This window comes from Camponotus vicinus, unplaced genomic scaffold (genome assembly GCF_025532165.1).
Source record: "Camponotus vicinus isolate PSW18456_S1 unplaced genomic scaffold, iyCamVici1.0 SCAF_3, whole genome shotgun sequence".
Lineage (NCBI taxonomy): Eukaryota > Metazoa > Arthropoda > Insecta > Hymenoptera > Formicidae > Camponotus > Camponotus vicinus.
Genome location: NW_028141967.1, coordinates 12,888,434 through 12,908,874, shown reverse-complemented (window position 1 = coordinate 12,908,874; position 20,441 = coordinate 12,888,434). Strand labels below are relative to the sequence as shown.

The 20,441-nt window shown below is 30.5% G+C and overlaps 1 protein-coding gene across 4 annotated transcripts in view; it reads left to right on the top strand.

The window, feature by feature from the left end:
- The window catches only part of Rempa (intraflagellar transport protein rempA), a 53,780-nt gene that overhangs the window by 18,536 nt on the left and 14,803 nt on the right, over positions 1 to 20,441 (top strand). For all 4 annotated transcript variants that reach the window (XM_083094081.1, XM_083094080.1, XM_083094082.1 and 1 more), the window contains 4 exons: positions 235 to 454; positions 560 to 1,141; positions 9,234 to 9,522; positions 11,239 to 11,368. In XM_083094081.1, the coding sequence (XP_082950207.1) occupies positions 235 to 454; positions 560 to 1,141; positions 9,234 to 9,522; positions 11,239 to 11,368 (1,221 nt within the window). The remainder of the gene's footprint in view (positions 1 to 234; positions 455 to 559; positions 1,142 to 9,233; positions 9,523 to 11,238; positions 11,369 to 20,441) is intronic.

Below are 20,441 nucleotides of genomic sequence, written 5' to 3'. Positions count from 1 at the left end.
TTATTTGATATAATTGTGATTTAATTTATCAATTAAGCCTATTAAGGCTTCGAATTCGATTAGTTTAGTCATTATTAAGATCTGATAATTCTAAGATACTCTATTAATTAGTTCTTTATATAGATGTATAATCCGCCTATTACTGTGTATAACATTAGCACGAGACATTACCGTCTCTTGATTTAAATGAAGACCACATACATTTATACATTATTATGTTGTATATTATTCTAGGTCAAATTAAGTAGTAGAAATGATATATCGCGTACTGCTTGTACCACTCTATGCTGGATCAGTGGGAACACTTTAGCTGTGCTCACAGGAGAACTCGCTATACGATGTTGGAATCTTCATACAGGTGATACATATGTTCTCTCGCCTTCAGATTCATCTAATGGAAACATTGCTACTCCTCAAGAAATATGTACCAGTTTAGCGTTTTGCAAAAGCAATGGTAAAAACTACAGTTAAACAATATATTTTAAAAATTTTAAATTAATCTATTCGAGTTAATAAGTTTGAAAACAATTAGTTAAATTATATTTCTCGCATTTTTCAGATACTTTAGCTGCTGGTACCAATTTAGGAACAATCTATTTATGGAAGCGGAAATCCTCTCCCGACAACGATGAGAACGCTTGGCCAAGTATTCCAGAATCTTGCGCAATTCATGGAACAGTGAAGCAATTGACGTGGGGCATCAGTTTATCACGGAATTCCCTTTTGGCCGTCAACTGTATAACTAATGTATTTATTTTGCGTCAACAGCCGATGTGTGCTGTGTACAATAATGGCATTTGTGCAAGTCAGCTTACACCAACACAGATTCTACTTGAAATGGATGAGCAAAGCTATACATTAAAGACGGAGATCCAAGTGCAGACTATTGCTGTTACAAAAGAATATATCGCCGTTTCTTCTGGTAGACAAATTATTGTCAATCGCATTAACAAAAATACTAATTTTAACACGACTGTATTGGCGACCTTCAGTTGTGATACTGAAAAGATGCTCATCCATGAACATACATTGATTATATTGACTCCAATGACCATTCAGTTACGATCTGTAGAAGGTTCCGTCATTCAAACACTTCCTACTTTACCAGAAGAGGGCGAACCGATCACGATGGAGTTAACAGGTAAAAATTTTTAAATAAATCTAAATAAATATTATTATATTAATATTATATAAACGAATAAAACAAATACATATTACAAACAATATACAGGGTGGCTGAAAACTTTTCACACATCCGAAGTGTGAAGGTAGATTGGCTCAAATTAAGAAGGAAGGTCCTCCACTGTTTTGCGATATTTACAATAATTAACGAAAAATTAATTAAAGAAGATCGGCCAATGCGCGTGGCTAGAAGTGCGTGGCGGTGAAGGCGGTCTCACTGTAACATAATGGCGACGCGCAGCGAAGCGGTGATTGGGGAGGGGAGGAGCGATGAGTGTGTAAGCGCGCGGCGAAGGCTCTTTCCCCCCCCCCCTCAATCACCGCTTCGCCGCGCGCCGCCATTATGTTACAGTGAGACCGCCTTCGCTGCCGCACGCTTCTAGCCACGCGTATTGGCCGATCTTCTTTAATTAATTTTTCGTTAATTATTGCAAATATCGCAAAACAGTAAATCTTCCTTCTTAATTTGAACTAATCTACTTTTACACTTCGGATGTTCGAAAAGCTTCTAGCCCTGTATATACATCCCAGCAAACACCAAGTAACAATTATATAATTGTTAGTTATAATGTTACATAATACTAGTATTATGTAATAGTTATATTGTTGAGCGAGAAATTATAACTAACAATTATATAACTGTTACTTGATGTTTGCTAGGATATTATCAACAAGTTATTAATTAATTATAATTTTCGATTCATAAATATAACATGTAATATAACATATATATGTTAGATTATTGTTGTATTATAGTTTTATTCCATAGAATTGTTTAATATAGAATATTTCATATAGTATATTTTTTTCGGCCTTATATAGAATTGATAATTAAATAAATAAAATAAATAGTATATATTTAATTTATAAAATTCGAGATTTTTAATTTATATAGATTTCAATTTTTGTTTTAAATAGGCAATAAATGGATTTTCTTCTATATTTACCCATTCAATTTCAATAATTGCTTAATATATTTTGAATCTTTTTATTAGGATTAGAATTAGAATTATTAGTATTAGAAATTAAACTGAAAAAGACACATATTTTGTATTTTATGTTAGTACCTGTCTTTTGTAGGCTTTATATCCATTTTATATTGAAAAGTTGAATATGAATTAAGGTTTTATTGCGTAGCGGCAAGCGAAGGAATACATATATAAACATTATTGTAAAATAATACACATAACATATTACAGTTTTATATCATAAGATAACTTGCATTATTATATTATTTGTTACTTTCACATTATATTACAACAAACAGCATTTACTGGGTAACAATATATATTATAATTTTTTTTTAAATCTAAGAATCTTATATACAGGGCTTATTACAGGCCTACTACATGCTAATAGCAAATGTGACCTGAACTTATTTAAAAACAAAAAATCCTAATACCTGCCTAAAAACTGCCGAGGCTATTGTAATCTTTGAATAGGAAACATTTAAAAATGATTAATCGGTTGTTGAAAATTCGTACACTTAGGTCTGTTACATAGTTAAGGTGCTCTTAGATATTAATATTTAAATGTTAATATAATTTTGTACTTTCGAATTTATTAATATAATAAATATTTATAAATTTTCTTATTTATTTAATTAACTTGCTGTATATACTCATAATATTAATAGGGCACAAATACAATTATTTTATTGAATATTGATTTTAAAATGCATTGAATTGTCAAATATGTGACATGAAGTATGTTATAAGTAAATAACATCATTATGATTATATAGAAGTTTTAATCAATATCAACCGATAAATTATTTTTTATATATTTTTTCTATAATGATAAGATAAATTAATGAAGAATAAACATATAGATACAGTAGATTTTTCTTATGTTATTTATTTATTCGAAAATAATTTAAAATATAAATAATTATTCTTAACATATCTTCTTAGGAAATGATGATGAAATTACATGTGTATGATTTTACAAAATGCAAAATTTATTATTGTGTGATTAGTATTTCATAACAAAATTAGCACTTCGTATGTAATAGTTATGTTAACAGATTAATATAACACATATACACAAATATTGATGTTAAAGAATAAAATAAAATAAAAACAAAGATCTCAAATTGAATTAATTATAAAAGTAATAATTAAAACTATGTGTGATTGGTCCAGACAATAAATCAAACGTTGTAAGGAAGGCTTGTTTAGAACCAAAAAATCGCAGGTGATATTGCGTATTTTAACAAATCTATAAAAAAATCAATTTCTAAACATACATACAAACGTTTCAGTCACACTGAAGAGGATCCGAAAGGGACCGAAACGTTTGTATGTATGTAAAAATTGATTTTTTTAAATTATAGATTTGTTAAAATACGCAATATCACCTGCGATTTTTTGGTCCTAAACAAGCCTTCCTTACAGCGTTTGAAAATAAAATAAACACCAAATAAACATTTTTTTCGTCAAAAACATGAGACTATTATATTCACTAAGCAATGGATCTGAGCGCGCGTTTTCAACAATCCGATTGTTCATCTTTAAATGTTTCCCGTTCAAAAACTATTGTGCCTTGATATTTTAATATAGAATTTTCATTTTTATATAACTCCAGAAATCTGCTATTTTAACAGGGGACACGATTATTACCTCTCTTTGTATATATACATATGTACAGGATATTTGATAAAGATTAGACCAACGCTCTTGAGAGAATAGAGTGCAATAAATTGAACAGAGAAATCCTTCATCATTTTGTAATTTTCATAATAATTATTGAAATGTTAAATTAAAAAAGACTAGCGAATGAACGTGTGCTTCGAGCGGTTAGTTTGTGTTTCATTGTTAGATGTACAGTGTCACATGGCAATCAAAAGTTTGGCCGCGCATATTTCGACTCTTATTTTTTATACCTTCTTCTCACTTTCTGTGTTACTTGTTCACGAATGTTAATTCAATCTTTATCAAATATCCTGTTTATTGCGTTCATTTGATACACGTATTAAGTAGTACATTTGAATTCATTAGCCAAATGACTAATGCCTAACAGTCAAATGACTAACAAGGGGAACCCACGGGCTGGGAAATGAAGTTCGGGATGAGGCTTCGTGTGGTAATAGTAGTGCCCGAAACTTATACCATGCTCAAGCCATAGGACCCCATAGACCGCCAGTTCCGAGAAAAAGCGCCTCAAACTTCGTGTAGCAATTTATATATCTAAAAGTTTTCTTCATTGTCAAGTGGCCCGGTAGCCGAAGCGGTAGCGGACCAGCGTGGTAAGCCAGAGGTTCCGTGTTCGAACCTCTGCTCGCGAATTTTTTTTTTCATACACTTTTTTTATGCATTTTATTTTTAAGTTTAATATTATAATAATAATCATGCAAATATTTATTATTATTACAATTTTATTATCTTTATTATTAATTACGTTAGTATCATAATCGTAAGAATTATAACGAAAATAATATTTTCGTAAAATCTATCGCTGTAAAATATTTATAGGCGGTTAATACGTCAAATATTACGTGTCTATACTTTTCATTTTCAAAAGTTATACCTTAAAAAAGGTAAGGCTGATATGATACAATACATCTGATTCGCCTCGAAATTAACGGACGATAGAAAAATTTTCAGAAATGTTAACGAAGTTTGCTTTTCGTTAGACTTTCTCAAAACTCCCTGTACATGTAAGCAACCATCATTTATTTGTTGCTCACATTGCCGAAATGTCTTTTATTTTGAATGCTTTTATGATAATTATCATTCGGGTTCTTGTAAATAATAAAAAAAAAACGGATTATGATTAAATATAAATACAAATATAATTCCTATTCTTCTTGACTTCATTATTATTCTCCCATACATAATATTTGATGTATTATACCGCCTATAAATATTTTACAGCGATAGATTTTACGAAAATATTATTTTCGTTATAATTCTTACGATTATGATATTAACGTAATTAATAATAAAGATAATAAAATTGTAATAATAATAAATATTTGCATGATTATTATTATAATATTAAACAAATTTAAAAATAAAATGCATAAAAAAATGTATGAAAAAAAATAGTTCATGAGCAGAGGTGTGAACACGGAACCTCTGGCTTACCACGCTGGCCCCCTACCGTTTCGACCACCGGACCGCTTGGCAATAGGGAAAACTTTTAGGTATATAAATTGCTACACGAATTTTGAGACGCTTTTTCTCGGAATTGGCGGTCTGTGGGATCCTATGGCTTGAGCATGGTATGAGTTTCGGGCACTACTATTACCACACGAAGCCTCATCCCGAACTTCATTTCCCAGCCCGTGGATTCTCCTTGTAAATCAATTTATTAGTTATTTACTATTTAATATGCGTATCAAATGATTGGTGTAAATTAGGTCTGTGTGTGTGTGCGTGTGTGTGTATACAAATATACACACACATATAACTGCTCGTTACAAATTCTATATTTTCTTTATACCAATTGATTCTTCTTATTATTTTGTGTAAAAGTATTGAGGCAAGGTAACTGAAAAATGAATATTTTACGAGATATTTCGTAGTTTATATAAAATTATGTTACATTAAAATATAAAATATTTTATAAACTATTCAATTTTTGACTATTCTACTCTTATAACTTTTTATGCCAAATATTACGAGGAGTCGATTTATATAAAAAAACTTGGGTCGTCCATTTAAAAAATTTAAGTTGATTTTCAAATGACTTTAGTATTTACACTCAGATCAATTTAATATCCCCCAATCAATTTAATATTTTTATCCCCCTTCGAGCCAAACAAATATCTGAAATATTTTTCCGTATATCATCCGTATCTTTCGAGATAATCGATTGTGTCACTTAAAATAACATCTGTATACAGATATACATATATGCTGAAAAAAACATATGGAGCATACTAAATACAAAACAACAATCCAAATTAAAATGCCCTGAGCCATTTTTTGATCTAAGCTTTTTTCATTTTTACGATATTAAAATAAACTAATCAACTCTTATCTATAGCCTATATAGATAGACCGTCTCTATTTTCCGATTTCCTGTTCTATCTTTCCTGCTTTTCGTCATAGATAGATGCCGATTAGTGAATACCATAATAAAAAAAAAAAGAAAACTCAGATCAAAAAATGGCACGATTTTTCGATTTGTTGTGTTGTATTTGATGGTGTGATCTGTATGTTTTTTTCAGTTACATCCTATATGTATATGTACATGCGTGTATGTGTGTATGTATGTATATATACAGGGTGTTTCATTTTAAGTGATGCAACTGAATACCCTGGCGAAAATAAGAAACTTTATAAAGCGTTAACAACCGTTGAGTGAGGGTTTTCTGAGAGTTTATATGCTTTTCAAACTTTGTAAGAGCACTTACATAACGCTGTTGGGTTTTGAATGCTTTCAAACGCTGCAGTGTTGCAATTTTTGTTCTACAAACTCTTTATATAATGTTACATGAAAGTTTTGCAATGCTGAGGTAACATTTTTCAGAGTACGTTCAGTAAACGTTGATACATCTTCGTGTACAGAGTTTACTCAGACTTTTCAAACGTTTACGATTACGCTATAACGTACAAACGTCTTTTAAACGCTAAAGTGTTGCAATTTTTGTTCTACAAACTCTTTACTAATCGTTTTTAAACTCTCGACGAACTTCCACAAACGTTCATGTAAACGCCAAACAAACGTCTCATTTTTGCCAGGGTATCTCTTAAAGTAAAAAAGATTGAAAAAAAATGTTTCAGACAAAAGTTGTTTGACTCGAAGGGGGACATAAGATGATGCCATTGATTTGACCTTGGATAATTGTTTGAAGGTCACATGAAGGTCACCTTTAATTTTTTAAACAGAACCCCCCATTTCTTATTACTTATTCTTATAATTTATCTCGAAATATTGTTTTCTCGAATAATTGTTTCTAAGAAAAAATATGTATTTGTTAATTGCAAATAACATATTTTTTCTTAGAAACAATGTGTTTTCTTTACACTAATTGATTTCTCTAATTATTTTGTACATAAAAGTATTAAGGTTAGATAATCGAAAAATGAATATTTTACTAGATATTTTATGATTTATGTAAAATTAAGTAATTATTTTGAGTCTTATAACTCGAAATGTACTCAATGAAAAAATTCTTTATTTAGTGTTGGAAAGCTTTTAAGATAAACTATAAGAATAAGTGATAAAAAATGGGGGGTTCCGTTTAAAAAATTAAAGGTGACCTTCATGTGATCTTCAAACAATTATCTAAGGTCAAGCTAATGGCATCATCTTATGTCCCCCTTCAAGTCAAACAACTTTTGTCTGAAACATTTTTTCCAATCTGTTTTACTTTAAGAGATATTCAGCTGCATCACTTAAAATGGAATACCCTGTATATACAGTGTCCCATTTTAAATAATGCATTAAGATTTCACAAAAACTATAGTAGATATGGAAAAATGTTTCAAACAAATGTTATATGATTCGGAGAGGGACAGAAGAAGGTATCATTGATTTGACCTTGGGTGGCATCGTTAAGGTCAGGTCAAGATCACATTAATTTTTTTAAATGGAACAGCATTTTTATTTTTTATATCAGAATCTAATAGCTGATAGCAAGAACTTTTCAAAACACTATAGTGAAGTTCCTTTTCATTAAGTACTTTCCGAGTTATGAGTTAAATTTATTAACGTGAGTTCCCCTTACCTCTCACGTCAGGGTGCTTTAAGGTCCCGGTGCTAATGCTGAAGATCCCAGATAGCAAAGTCTGTAGAAAGCAAATCATACCAAGTGTCTGCTATCAACTAATGTTAGCAAAAAGGTTACAAATTTGATACTGAAGCTGCTATTATCGATTAAGTTGACAAATTGATGTCAAAAATCGAGCAGAGCCTGCTCACAGAATCTGACGCAGATTTGTGGCAAAAACCAAGCAGGATCTGCTAACATGACTTGATATCAGATTGTCGGCAGAAACCAAGCAGGATCTGCGTGCGCGTAATTTGACTTTAGATTGACGGCAGAAGTGAAACAGGGTTTGCATGCGTGATCTGATAACAAATTGGCAACAATCTACATTTGATTCGATAGTTTCTTCGCTTACCGCTATGTGATGTACTTTCTCGCAATCAAATTTCTGTCAGAAATATATATAAAGTCGCGATTATTAATAAAAGATTAAAAATAGTAACTATTTCTATCACTTTAATATCTGATACAAGCAGATGAGATTCAGAATATTAAACTGATTGGAATCAATAGAATAAATGGAAAATTATTCATTTACTACCTATTTGAAGTATAAAGGAATTTAATTCTAAATAAATTGTATATCAAGTTTTATAAATTAAATTTAATTACTTTCACCATTTACTTTATTATTAATTTAATTAAATTGAACTAGTCCTTCACTATGTGAGATATAACATATATTACATATTATATGTTATATTAGAATAAAATTGTAATTCATCAATAATAGTCTTATTTAGCATCTGTAATAATCAATTTTGTTGCATTTATATTACATATTTATATGAATGACCAGAAACTGCAGATTCTGCTCAGAATGTGCTGCCAATCTGCCGTCAGATTACGCGCGCGCAGATCCTGCTCGGTTTCTGCCGACAATTTGACGTCAAGTCATGTTAGCAGATCCTGTTCGGTTTTTGCTAACAATCTGCTGTCAGATTGTGTGAGCAGGTTTTGCTAGCAAATCGTGAGCTTATTGCGGACATAACGGATGCCAATCTGCTAGCAACTTTTGTGAAAATCTGTCGCCAATCTGCTGGCAAATTGCGCGCATTTTGCTTACCGGGCACTGTAACTTTCGAGTCTCATAAGCGTGCGCCGCCCCTGATTCATGTTTAATCTAAAGCGCTTATTTATTAGCTTAAAGTTACTCTCATTAAAAAAGTAATATTCAGACGCAATTTTGCCAAGAGAGAAAGTTATTTCTTTTAGCACAAACTATCATGCTGTGCATTCCGCATCTGCGAATTCTGATATACCCTGTTTATGTGAAGATATGTGTGTATTTCATTCATATTATAAATATTATTTTTATAATTATTTACAGGACAGTATTTGACTGTTGCGTCATTGAATGGTATTTTAAAAATCTGGGACTTGGGTAAACATGAGGCTAAACTGCATACTCGAGCTATGGCGACGTATGAGGCGATCAGTGACTTTGCCGAAATTATTGAAGCAAGATGTAATTCGGATTGTCGTTGTGTCTCGATCACTGTCGCAATGGCAAACCTTATGCCTAGTTCGATTTTATATGTTTGGGATATTGAAAGTGATCAAGTCCACGAGTTCGATTTCGGGGAGTCAAACGATATCATTGATGATGATTCTACGTTGTGAGTAAAAAAAACATTTAAAAAAATATTTAAAAAAACATTTTAAAAAATAGGAAACTGCATCATAACTATATGAAATTACAGATTAGATTATAAATAGAATTATAGATTATAAATGGTATTAATTATATTTCTAATCTATTATGATGTATATTTTTAATATAGAGGAAAGATACAAAAACATACTAATTTGTTTTAGCTTTTAGTGTCTAGTGTCTTAGTGTTTAGTGTCTTGAAGGATTAAAATAAAAATTTATATTCAAAGATACATTTATCAGAAACTGCATTCACTATCAAATTGCATCATAGTTTTGATAATTTTGTTTCAAGTCTTTTTGGCCGAATTTTAATGATCTTATATGGTATATGTATCGTTAAATATGTGTCTTAACAGTGATACATAATACACAATATTAATTCATAAATATATTAAAATACGACATTCCATTTAGAAATATAAAATATTCAAAATAATTTATATTATTAAAAAAATTATATGTGATATCATTTATTGTGTATACAGGGTGTCCCATTTTAATCGATCACCCCGAATAACTTTTTTAATTTTGATTGTAGAAAAAAACGTTTCAGACAAAAGTTATATGGTTTCAAGGGGCACATGAGACGGTGCCATTAGTTTGACTTTGAAGAGTCAGCTGAAAGTCACGTGAAGGTCACCTACAACTTTTTAAATGGGACACCCTATATGCTTTTGCATATTCTTATAGCTCATCTCGAGAGCTTTCCAAAACACTATAATTAAGTTAGTTTTCATTAAGTACTTTCCGAGTTATGAGGCTTGAAATAATTTCTTAATTTTACATAAACTGTAAAAAATATCTTGTAAAATATTCATTTTTCGATTATCTTACCTTAATACTTTTATGTACAAAATAATGAGAGGAATCAATTGGTGTAAAGAAAACACATAGTTGTTTCGAAAAAAAAAAATGTAATTTGCAATTAACAATTACATTTCTTTTTTCGAAACAATTATGTGTTTTCTTTACACCAATTGATTCCTCTCATTATTTTGTACATAAAAGTATTAAGGTAAGATAATCGAAAAATGAATATTTTACAAGATATTTTACAGTTTATGTAAAATTAAGAAATCATTTCAAGCCTCATAACTCGGAAAGTACTTAATGAAAACTAACTTAATTATAGTGTTTTGGAAAGCTCTCGAGATGAGCTATAAGAATATGTAAAAGCATATAGCGTGTCCCATTAAAAAAGTTGGAGGTGACTTTCAGCTGACTCTTCAAGATCAAGCTAATGGCACCGTCTCATGTCCCCCTTGAAACTATATAACTTTTGTCTGAAACGTTTTCTTCTACAATCAAAATTAAGAAAGTTATTCGGGGTGATCGATTAAAATGGGACACCCTGTATATCTCTCTATGTATACTTCACTCATAATTTTACATACTACCTTTCAAAACGATTCCACTTTTGTATGAATAATTTGTTTATAAATTAATTTTTTTTAATTACTTATATATAGATATAACTTAAAATTGAATACTACACATACTATTTATAATGTAACATACATTTATAGAATTAATTAATTATTCTATAATAATGTGATATATTCTATATTATTTATTGATAATATTCTATAATAATGCGATATTATACACATATATTAATATGTAAGAACACAAAAAATTTAGCATGGAAAAATTTACCTTTTCTTTTCTTTTTTTTTAGAATTACGCAATGTAGAGCGAGATTAGTTACGGCGCATTGTTGGGATATGGAGGACCCCAGATTACTGGTATGTCGAGCTCAAAAATTGGAAAGCCATGATTCTAAGAGCTTTCATAAAAATGATGATAAGGTAATATTCATTTAAAAATAAAAGATGCCAAAAGTCCACGCGGCTGTTTAAAAAAATTATTATATATATAATAATATATTATTTTAATGTACTAACATACACTCTTTAAGAATGGATGAAGGCGATCCAATAATACTTTTATGACTTATATAGATGTTGAGTACATATGATCTGTGTGTGCAATCTCGAAGTCAAGGGCATATGTTATTATATAGGAAGGAGAGAAAGGGGAAATAATAACATGCGTAGATGTCTTCTATCTATTAATCGAAGTTTTACAAGTAAACAAAATGGCCATATTATTAAAATTTATTCCAAATTCGATATGCGCGAGTTATCAGATTTTTGCAAGCGAAAGGCATCAATCAAAATGAGTTTTAAGAATTAGATTTTAATTAATGGAGAGTTTGTTGCAATCGGGTGAGATTGACGTTTTTATTATTCAAGTACAAGTATTGTATGAGGCTAGTCTATCAGGCGAGCACGTGTAATGTTATAAGTATCGTTTGTTCCCATTGTGATAATCATGTCTTTAAATAATGTCTTTAAATGTCTGTAATTATTGCTGTTTGGGTACAATTAATAACAATTTCATTCGAGAGACTGTCAATCTTTATTTAGAATTCTTAAATCTGCTTATCAGTTGTGGACCTAAGTGAATATTTATTGATCTATTTTTTGTCTTAAACTACATATTACTATACTTTCAATTTTGTAGTATACGTAGCCGCTAAGAAAGGGATTTTTTAGGATTTGTATATCTAAAGGTATATTAAAATCCACGTACTGAATAAAAACACTTCGTATTTTCTTGTAGAAGAGTATATTTAACGTCCCAGTAAGCAAAATGTTAACAAATTGCATGCAAATTGGCAGCAAATTTAATCAAAATTCCACACCAAATCCATAGCCATCTGTGTCCGCATTAAGCTCGTGTTTTGCTAGCAAACCTTGCTGACATAACCTGACAGCAAATTGGTGACAAAACCCGAGCAAAGCTTGCTGACATGTTGACGTCAAATTGTCGACAAAAACCGAGCAAGATCTGCGCGCGCGCAATCTGACAGCATATTGACGATAGAAACCGAGCATGATTTGCTTTTGACCAGTGCAATAAAATTTAATATTACAGAATAAGTTTTATTGGTAAATTATAATTTTCTTTTCATAAATAACTATGAAATGTAATGTTATATCGTAGTTATATCTCACGTAGCAGCAAATTCTCTTTCAACTTAATTAAATTAATAATAAAGTAAATTGTGAAAATAATTAAATTTAATTTATAAAATTGAGATATAATTTATATGATAATTAAACTCTTGCTTTATGCTTCAAATAGGATAATTTTCCATTTATTCTGTTGATTCTAATCAGTTTAATATTCTCATATTAAGCTTGTATGAGATATCAAAAATTAAACTAATAGAAATATACTTTTGATCTTTTATTAATAGCCACTAGCAGGCTTTATATCTACTTTTAACAGAAATTTGATTGCGAGAAAGCGTGCATCGCGTAGCGGAAAGCGAAGGAACTATTGAATCAAGGCATCTAAATACCGATTATGCAGGTTCTGCTCGGTTTCTGCCACCAATCTGCCGTCAAATTATGCGCGCAGATCTTGCTCGGTTTTTGCCGCCAATTTGACGTCAAGTCATGCAGCAAGCTTCGCTTGCTTTTTGCCGCCAATTTGTTGTCGGATTTTGTCAGCAAGCTTTGCTCGGTTTTTGCCGCCAATCTGCCAGCTTAATCAGGTAATAACAACTCTTGTAGCAAAATTGTAGCCTTTTTGCTGACAACAATTTTTAGCAAGCACTTGGCGAAATCTGTTCGAGCAGACTTGGCTAACTGGGGTTACTTTACATACTTAATGGTTGTTGCGAGTCGCGATTACAGTATTCGGACACAATATATGTGGTACTCTTCGATGCTCGGAAGCGGTCCACTTATATAATATTTAATTAAGAAGAAGGGATGTGATGATGTATCGTGCTTCATTTAAAAAAATTTTTTTCTCTACTTACAAGGAAAAAATCAGAAATATCTCATTTCGATTTTGATGAGCTTTGGATATGGTATAGTTTAGGGCAAAATAAAAGGCACATATTTTTTTACGTGCCATGGATACGTGATCGTTAAGTGGATGAACATCTTCTTGAAAAAAAATTGGTTTTTATATTTCTGAGCGAATATCATCGAAACATAAAAGATACAAAAGAGAATTTCAAATAAAAGTTTGATGGTTTTTAACAATGCAATATTTTATAACAATGCAATCAAAATTTTTGAAAATGTTATATTTTTCGAAATCCTTTTTCTCTCCTTTTACTAATTTTCAAAAATTTCAAAATTTTTTTTATAGCAAAACAAAGCATATTTAACGCCATAGCATTTAGCATATATGATAAAATCGTATTCCGAAAACATATTTTTCAAAAATAAATTAGAATTATTTCTACTTCACGCGCCCTATCCGCTCCCTATCCTCATGATGCTTGCTATTTCCATGGCGACAGTTTTTTCTTCGCAATTTTACAGTCAGTCATAAATTATTAATAAATAATTTATTCATATGAGGAAAAATAATGTTTTTATCAACTAAAAATAGTCGGACATGGAAAAGTATTTTTAACGAGATATTAAAGATTAATAGATAATAATTCATTATCAGTGCAATGAACACAAATAGATGCGTTTGCGCAATCCTGACATAACTTTGTTTATATCAGTGCTCTAATGGCTGAACCACATAACGTCCCTTTTCTTGTATTCCTTATACTCGCTTATAAATTTTTTTGTCGTCAATGTCTGATACAGTAGATCCTATTCCGTTATATATTTTTGTTAGTGAAAATAATTGAAGGCAATGCTTGATTTGTATTGTATTTCTACTATCATGCTATATCACTAAGCTATCATGTTATATCACTAAACTATCAAAAACTTAGCCTAATAAGGATGCAAAATTGGAATCTATCTAAAAAAATCTGTAATCCGTAAATCATGATCAAGAGACACGATAGTGTCTCACGCCAAGTTCATGCGAAGCATTAGCGAGGCACTCCGCGTTTGAATTTACTGGCGTACTGCTAGCAACATTTTGATATCGGGACATAGCATTAAAGTGGCTAATGAGATTATGTAAGGATATATTCGCCCAATATTTCTATTCTACATATATTGAAATCTAAGTAAATATTGAAAGAGAAATTAAAAATAGGATGTATGTTATCTTTTTCCCTCTTTCTTCTTTCCTTTATCCGCTACCTCTCACTTTCTCCTTGCTTTTTCTTTCTCCCTTCTCGGTCACAATGAGTTAAAAGTAAGAAGGTTCATATGTATTTAACATACTATTTTTTAAATAAAATATTGTCTTAAATTTAAACGGGCCATCAGAGCCAAACGCGGATGGTAGTGCGTAAGTTCAACGAGAATTAAGTTTTCGTTGAAACTTTATTTGTGTGCACAGGGCACAAAATTTTCTTGGTACGATACCAAGCGAATTTAAAATAATTCTCTTTCGGCCCGATATTTTTCTCGCCTACAACACTACAGGGGGGGAAAGAGGGATAATTAAATAATTTCTCGAATTGAAAATTATTTTAAATTCGCTTGGTATCGTACTAAGAAAATTTTGTGCCCTGTGCATACAAATAAAGTTTCAACGAAAACTTAATTCTCGTTGAACTTACGCACTACCCCATCCGCGTTTGGCTCTGATGGCCCGTTTAAATTTAAGTTTATATTTTCAATATACAGAGCCTAATTTCTTATAGTTATTTTAAAATATTGTCTGTTATTAATTATATATAAAAATGGATTGTTTCTTAATAAAATATTAATTTCTTAAATTATTATATAAGAATAAATATATTGTATACAAATAATATACACAGTATATCTACTCTTTCTGGCAACACGGAAAACCTAGATATCTTGAAGATTTCTTTCATAAACATTAGGAAATTCTCATGAAATTTTATGAGATTCAAGGAATTTTTTTTTAAATTTTGTTTTTGATAATTTTGCTCTTACATTGTAAACAATTCGTTATAAATCAAGTCGGATTGTTTACAATATATATATATATATATATATATATATATATATATATATATATATATATATATACAGGGTGAGTCTGATAAAACGACCACCGTGTTTTTCTTGAAAACGGTAAGAGATAGGTAGAAGACATCTATTATGAAAATTGTAGGATAAGTAGGGGCACATACTTTGATGACCTTGAATAACCTTGAATGTCCGTTTTTTACATCAAGAATTTAAAAAAAATTTTTTTTTTAATGGAAAGGAGTACTTTGTAGTCACTCTATCGATGGTACTCAATGAGCTTAATAACTTATGTATCAGAGTTTTTTTCGAAAATTCAACCGTTGTCAAGGTATCGACAAAATAAGTCAGAATGAAAATTTGGAAAAATCCAAACATGTTAAGTCGGGTGATCTCGCACTTTGAAATAAATACGAGGCAAGAGCTCAACAGAATGTTTCCAAACAAATAGATAAGTAGAAGTGGTCCTGTACTATTTCCTGCAAGATCACCCGACTTAACATGTTTGGACTTTTACCTCTGGGGAAGAGTGAAGGAGTTAGCCTATTTTCAACGTCCTATCACTCGAGAAAATATGATAGAAAGAATTAAAATAATTTTTCGTGAAATAACCATACAGGAGTTAGAAGAAATACAAGCAAGCTTTCCGCGAAGACTACAGGCATGTCTGGCTCAACGTGGTGCACATTTTGAACACTTACTACAGTAAATGTACTACAGTAAGTGCAGTTAGGAATAATAAAAAAATTTATTCCAAATTTTCATTCTGACTTATTTTGTCGATACCTTGACAACGATTGAATTTTCGAAAAAAACTCTGATACAAAAGTTATTAAGCTCATTGAGTACTATCGATAGAGTGACTACAAAGTACCCCTTTCCATTTAAAAAAAATTTTTTTTTTAATTCTTGATGTGAAAAACGGACATTCAAGATTATTCAAGGTCATCAAAGTATGTGCCCCTACTTATCCTACAATTTTCATAATGGATGTCTTCTACCTATCTCTTACCGTTTTCGAGAAAAACACGGTGGACGTTTTATCAGACTCACCCTGTATATATACATACATACATACATACATATATATATATATACAGGGTGAGTTTTAATGGTTGTGTCAATCTTTTTATCATACGGGAGATTACCGATCGCAATTTTAATAAATTGATTGATACATAGATGTCAGTTAATTGAATCGACCGTATCGAAGGCCGAAATATAATGTGTACAATTAAAGCAAGTTAAAAGCTGAAATTATGTAGTGTGGATTTATTATTATTATTAAAGCTACGCATTTATTATTATTATTATTATTATTATTATTATTATTATTATTATTATTATTAAATATATATGTTATTATATTTATTATTATTATTATTATTATTTTACTGTGATCAAATTAGGGATTTATTATTATACATATTCGATACATATTATACATATTAAAGCGGAAGAAATACATATTTAAAAATTCAATTCAAATTTAACACTTTAACGTTTTATGTAAAACTTTATTTCAAATTCCGCATTTATTTTTATGATTAATTTTTATTGTTTTATATGCTAAAAATATACAGCAAAAAATTTTCTTCCTTCTTAAAATAAAATTACGCAATTGTTTCATAAGAATGTATTTCTTGTGGAACAATTGCGTGATTTTATTTCAAGAAGGCAGAAATACTACATACCTTTAGCGTATAACAATAATAAAGATTTTTATCATAAAAATAAATGCGGAATTTGAAATAAAGTTTTACATAAAATGTTAAAGTGTTAAATTTGAACTGAATTTTTAAATATGTATTCTTACTGCTTTAATATATTAAATATGTATACGTAGCTTTAATAATAATAATAATAATAATAATAAATATAATAATATATATATTTAATAATAATAATAATAATAATAATAATAAGTGCGTAGCTTTAACAATAATAAATCCATACTACATAATTTCAGCTTTTAACTTGCTTTAATTGTACATATTATATTTCGGCCTTCGATACGATCGATCCAATTAACTGACATCTATGTATCGATCAATTTATTAAAATTGCGATCGGTAATCTCCCGCATGATAAAAAGATTGACACAACCATTAAAACTCACCCTGTATACAGGGTGGGCCATTTTAATCTATGCACCCAAATTTCTTTGTACCTAAGACAGATACGGAAAAATGATTCAGACAAAAGTTGTTTGGTTTTGAGGGGGCCATAAGATGGTATCATTGGTTTGACCTTGAAGAGTTATTTGAAGGTCACATGAAGGTCACCTTCAATTTCTTAAATGGAACCTACTATTTGTCATTGCATATTCTTGTAGCTTATCTCGAGAGCTTTCCAAAACACTATAATTAAGTACTTTTTTGTTAAGTACTTTTTGAGTTATGAGGCTTGAAATAATTTCTTAATTTTACATAAACCGTAAAATATCTTGTAAAATATTCATTTTTCGATTATCTTACCTTAATACTTTTACGTACAAAATAATGAGAGGAATCAACTGGTGTAAAAAAAACACATAGTTGTTTTGAAGAAAAAATATGTAATTTGCAATTAACAATTCCATATTTTTTCGTAAAAACTATTAACGGAATCGAGAGATTTAAAATTATACAAATTACAAATAAATTTTTCCAGAATTGGAAATACATTCACTATGTCGCAATTTTCGGAACCTATTTCATCGAACGCTTTCTGAAATTGTTCAGATTTTGTTAATAATTGCAAAGGTCGTTGTTTTCCTTTACGAAATAATGCCGGATTGAAATCACATCCAGTCAACGCGTGAAATCCTGCCAAAGATTTACAAAACAAATCACCTAATTCTTCATACAATGCTGAGACGTCAATAATGCGCTGTTTGTTCCAAATCCCCGTTTGTATCCAAATCTCACGAAGAGGCTGATACAAAAATTCGTGATTAATTTTTTTTATTTATAAAAATATAATTAAAATAAAAATATATTAAATTAAACTTATTTTTATTAACTTATTTTGAAAGGCCAAAAGAGATTCATGCATGTACCTTATTATTTTCAGTTACTATTTTATACTTAAAAGTTAAGAGCGGCGAGCGGTCGCTAAGAATGCTGAAGCTACAGCGCGACCTTTGTAACCGTCTGCCTTGATTTTATCCCCCCGTTATCAGTCTGCCATTTTGCATACAGCTTTTTAAAGTTATAAACTACTACTACAAAAAACTTCTATTCGTGTACCTTATGATTTTTTTTTCCTGAAATTTTACGCCACTTTGAAGCGGTCTGTCGGCTCTTTCGCCTCTAGGAAACAGTCTGCCAGCATTTTTTCATGTATTAACGCAATAAATAATAGATTTTCGCGGAACTTTCATCCTTGTACCTTATGATATTTTTCGCCTATAAATTTGTCGTCTTTGACCGCCCGCCACCGCCTTAAGCCCCGGGACCGCCCTGGCAGACTGGTGACTCAGTGCTTAGCTACACTAATGGATCCTTTTCAGGTATAAATACTTCGTGTACCTGATGAAGGACATTTTTATGTAGCCAGCTCTTAGTCTAATATAAGGCATACTCTTAATTGAAAATTAATAACATTAATTATTATGCTTTTTTATAATTTAGGAAGTATTTAGCAGTTTACACACACACACACACACATATACAGGGTAGACCATTTTAATCAATACACGCGAATATCTCAGAAACACTGCATTAAATCGAAAAATGTTTCAGATATAAGTTATATGGCTTGAAGGGGGACATAAGAGGGTACCATTGGTTTGACTTTTGGTGGCGTTGTCAAGGTCAGGGCAAGGTCACTTTGGATTTTTTAAATGGATTTCCCTATTTTTTATTACATATTCTTGTAGCTCATCTCGAGAGCTTTCCAAAACACTATAATTAAGTTAGTTTTCATTAAGTACTTTCCGAGTTATGAGGCTTGAAATCATTTCTTAATTTTACATAAACAATAAAATATCTAGTAAAATCTTCATTTTTCGATTATCTTATCTTAATACTTTTATGTACAAAATAATGAGAGGAATCAATTGGTGTAAAGAAAAAACATAGTTGTTTCGTAGAAAAAATATGTAATTTGCAATTAACAATTACATATTTTTTCTTAAAAATAACTATGTATTTTCTTTACACCAATTGATTCCTCTCATTATTTTGTACATAAAAGTATTAAGGTATAAGGATAATCGAAAAATGAATATTTTACAAGATATTTTACGGTTTATGTAAAATTAAGAAATGATTTCAAGCCTCAGAACTCGGAAAGTACTTAATGAAAACTAACTTAATTATAGTGTTTTGGGAAGCTCTCGAGATGAGCTACAAGAATATGCAAAAGCATATAGGGTGTCCCATTTAAAAAGTTGGAGGTGACCTTCAAATAACTCTTCAAGGTCAAACCAATGATACCATCTTATGGCCCCCTCGAAACCAAACAACTTTTGTCTGAATCATTTTTCCGTATCTGTCTTAGGTACAAAGAAATTTGGGTGCATAGATTAAAATGGCCCACCCTGTATATATATATATATATATATATATATATATATATATATATATATATATATATATATACAGGGTGATCCAGAACAAACGTTTGTCTTTAAAAAAATAAATTGTCGAGTCTATTCTAAGACGATTTTCCCTTTACCAAAATTGTCTACGAGGCTTAGTTTTTAAATTATTAAATAAAATAGTTTGCGAATTACGGAACGAGTACAAGAGGTAGACAGGGACGGCGCAATTCACCGTCCGATACAGGCGATCATGTGGGGCGCTCGACGCGATCAGCTGATTGCTGCACACGATGAGTATAACAATCAGTGTGTGTGTGTGTGTGTGTTGTGTATTTATGCACGCGTATCCACACATGCACCGTACTCTCTCTCTTTCGCTCTCTCTCTCTCCCTCTTTCTCTCTCACTCACTCACTCACTCACTTATTCTTACCTTAATAATGAGATTCTTCATACTGCTGATAAATAGCAG